Genomic DNA, 3,639 nt, shown 5'->3' with positions numbered 1-3,639 from the left:
TATTTAGGTATGCCTGCATCATCATATGAATATGTATGCGTATACGTTCTTTTTCCCTTCCCCTTCTTGTAGAACTGTATAAATATCAGAGCATCCATTTTGCCGGTAGGGGTGTGCCTCCCACTAACTTCTGGTGGGGTCCCCCTCCAGTACGTACTGCTCAATAAACACTACAGTGAAGCCTTGATTATTCTGCATTTGTGTTCTGCGTTTTGATTCCACACTGCCATCAAGGCGAGGGGAAGTAAGATCACAATGGACTGATGGGCAGCCCAGGGCAAGGGCAACGGGGGAACAGAGGGGTAACTGTGTGTAAGGGGGTAACCCTATAAAACATTGTAAGAAACCATGCCAGTCCAATCCTGGCTTTGTCTGTAACTGCTACGCATTACACCTGAATAAACTAGCTTTCGTCTGAGCCTGTGCCTCACGAGGTTTCTGTTAAGTGGCGAATGCAGCAAACCTTACAACCATAGCAGTAATTTTCTAGCAAGAAACTCTATCCATGAAATAATCCCTGTTCCTTCTTTCAAGCCTCCCACTGTCTTTGTGCACCTGCCAATTGCCTACTATATGCTTCACTGACCTCACTAGATACATGATGCGAGCTATTTAATCAAATATTTTCTGTTTTCTAAACCCAGTCTGATACCTTTAGACAATCACTAGTATCCTCTAATTTGTACCAGTTTATTAAATTGACAAGAACCCCTCCCTTTGCAGGCCTGTCTTCTCTCCAGTGTGTTCAGTACACCTATTTGTGCTCCAATGTAACTGTGCCCCAGTCTCTAGTTCCAATGAACCCTTCGGAAAATTATCTTACACACACCTAAAGGATTTATAAAAACAGCCACCCACCAACCCACCTCAGCTTACTCAAGAGAAAACAAAGGAGGGAAACCATATTAATTAAAGAGTAATGGTCCATTTCTATCATGCCATGAAAAACACGACTTGGTGTTTTGTTTTTGTATCAGGATCATTAAAAGATCAAAAGCTGTTTGTTGAAAATAAGTGACCAGTTTGGAAAATACTTCACCCCAAACCCGGTGTTCAATATAATTTTGACATCAAATGTTCTTTTGTATTCAGATCTGGCCTCAGCAGAATAATATAGCACTTGGGGATGAAGATGCAGGCCAGCAGACCAGCACTGGAGGCCAAGATGGAGAAGACCTGCACGGCCACCATGTACTTGCCCTTGGTGCTCAGATAGGCGGGCACAAAGGAGACCCAGACACTGCAGAAGACCAGCATGCTGAAGGTGATCAGCTTGGCTTCGTTGAAGGCCCCAGGCAGGGTCCTGGCCAGGAAAGCCACCATGAAGCAGACTGCAGCCAAGAAGCCCATGTAACCGAGGGCTCCATAAAACATGGAGACAGAACCTTCGTTACATTGCAGGATGATCTCTCTTGGTAGGGAGTGCTGGTTAGAGTCAGGGAATGGGGGAGAAGTGCCCAACCAGATGTTGCAGAGCACAGCTTGGACACCAGAGCAAGAAAGGATGATGGAGTTGGCCAGGCTCCTTCCCAGCCATTGCTGTACTTTATTCCCTGGTTTTGTGGCCAGGAAGGCTAACGTCACTGTGACTGTTTTGGCCAAGACAGTAGATATAGCAACTGAGAAGATGATGCTGAAGGCTGTTTGTCGCAGAAGGCAGGTGGCTCTCCTGGGCCGGCCAATGAAGAGGAAGGAGGTCAAGAAGGAAAGCAGGAGGGAGATGAGGAGAATGTAGGAGAGATCCCGATTGTTGGCTTTGACAATTGGAGTTTCATGGAATTGAATGAATATTCCCAAGACAAAGCCTGACATTAAAGAGAGGAGCAAGGCAAGGGAAGCCAGGATGATCCCCAAATTTTCTTGATAAGAAAGGAAAGTTGTAATTTTGGGGATACAGTGATCTCGATGGATGTTTGGATGGTGACCTTGTGGACATTTGGTGCATTTTTCTGCATCTGAAAAGAGCAAGAATAAGATCTATAAATGACATTCTTCAAACAAATGCCTAGTTTGGATGAAATTGGACCTTGTGTCAATGATTGCATGTGGATATAATAAGAAGGAGCACCCAGAGAGATGGGGGCTCCCCTCCACCATTCAAGTGTAGGCTTGGCTGCCATCTCTTGAGGATACATTAATTTGGGTTGCTAAAATCAACAAACAAACTATTGTTTCATGGGCTTAATGACCCTTCCAGGGCTGACTTCTTAGAATAGAATAGAATAGAATAGAATAGAATAGAATAGAATAGAATAGAATAGAATAGAATAGAATAGAATAGAATAGAATAGAATAGAATAGAATAGAATAATAACTTTATTGTCATTCCACTCTATACCATACACCAAGTGCATAATAAACTGAAATTCCGTTGCAATTCGCTTACAATCATACACTAAAATACAATTGAGATACCTAGGTTACTATAAAATATACATTCTATACATTGGATATTAGACATTCAGACATCTAATAGCCTGGGGGACAAAGCTATTTCCCTATCTGGCTGTTCTACATTGGATACAGGGGAACCTCTTCCCAGAAGGTAACAAAGAAAACAGGCCACGATGAGGATGGGAGGTGTCACTGACAATCTTTCAAGCACTAGACAGACAGCACACATATGCTAGATCTTGGATGTGAGGCAGAGAGATCCCAATTATCTTCTCTGCTGCCCTTACTACTCTCTCCACAGACTTCCTGTCTGAGCCACTACAGCCTCCATACCAGATGGAAATACAGTGAGTGAGTACATGCTCTATAGGACCTCTATAGAAAGTAAGGAGAATGGAGGATGAGAGATGTACAAGGGCAACGGGGGAACAGAGGGGTAACTGTGTGTAAGGGGGTAACCTTATATTCTTTGTTACCTTCTGGGAAGAGGTTCCCCTGTATCCAATGTAGAACAAAAAATGCAAACGTCGCTGTGCTCGTTTCACCAAAAATGTGGCGTTAAGGGACCAGGTCAGACTATTCATTAATTGCACCCCCAGGAATCTAATGCTACTGACTGACTCCACAGCTATGTTATTAATAGAAAGTGGAGTGCGACTACCCCGGTTCTTCCTGAAATCTATGATAATCTCCTTAGTTTTTTCCACATTTAGCATCAAACTGCTTTTATTACACCACTCTACCAGGCCCTTCAACTCTTCCCTATAAGCCCACTCACTGTCATCCCTGATGAGACCCACCACCATTGGGTTTGATCAGGGATAAAGATAAGATAAAATCTTATCTTATCTTATCTTATCTTATCTTATCTTATCTTATCTTATCTTATCTTATCTTATCTTATCTTATCTTATCTTATCTTATCTTAAAGGGTGTCTCTATCTCTAACTCAGCCACTTGTCCCTCTTGTATAAAAGAGGTGGTTTAAGCAAGGTTTTAAAAGGCCTTTTCTGATTTGGTCCTGGAGATGGACAGTGTTTCTGCCTGGTCAGTGGTTACCCTGATTGGTAGTTTACTCTGCTCCTTTGACCCTCCGACCCATGCTTGACAGGAAGGACCAGTCACTTCCCTCTCCTTGGGCATATTTTTGGAGGTCTGATGAGACAAACCAACTGGTGCTTCTTCCTTTCGCTCAAGCTAGAAAGGGAAGCTATGAAGAAATGTTCTCCGGAAGGAAGGAAGGAA

The 3,639-nt window shown here is 43.2% G+C and overlaps 1 protein-coding gene across 1 annotated transcript; it reads right to left on the bottom strand.

Moving 5' to 3' along the window:
• Window positions 1-1,053: 1,053 nt before the first annotated feature.
• Window positions 1,054-3,200, bottom strand: LOC107326646 (vomeronasal type-2 receptor 26-like). The gene is made up of 2 exons (XM_088128892.1): window positions 3,173-3,200; window positions 1,054-1,955 (listed from the first exon to the last, which is right to left on the bottom strand). Exons 1-2 carry the CDS (start codon window positions 3,198-3,200, stop codon window positions 1,054-1,056), a joined length of 930 nt encoding a protein of 309 aa, XP_087985018.1.
• Between the last annotated feature and the right edge of the window lie 439 nt (window positions 3,201-3,639).

Source organism: Python bivittatus, unplaced genomic scaffold (genome assembly GCF_059951505.1).
Source record: "Python bivittatus isolate LINGU-HERP-01145 unplaced genomic scaffold, Pbiv_v1 ctg000820_np1212, whole genome shotgun sequence".
NCBI classification, from domain to species: Eukaryota; Metazoa; Chordata; class Lepidosauria; order Squamata; family Pythonidae; genus Python; species Python bivittatus.
The sequence above is the reverse complement of the archived record's forward strand: the minus strand, read 5'-3'. Positions and strand labels throughout refer to the sequence as shown.

Coding starts and splice junctions, on each gene's coding strand:
- LOC107326646 (XM_088128892.1), bottom strand. CDS start 3,200: ATGGTGGTGGGTCTCATCAGGGATGACA. Junction 1,956..3,172: donor GGGTCTCATCAGGGATGACA/GTGAGTGGGCTT, acceptor TGCTCTTTTCAG/ATGCAGAAAAATGCACCAAA.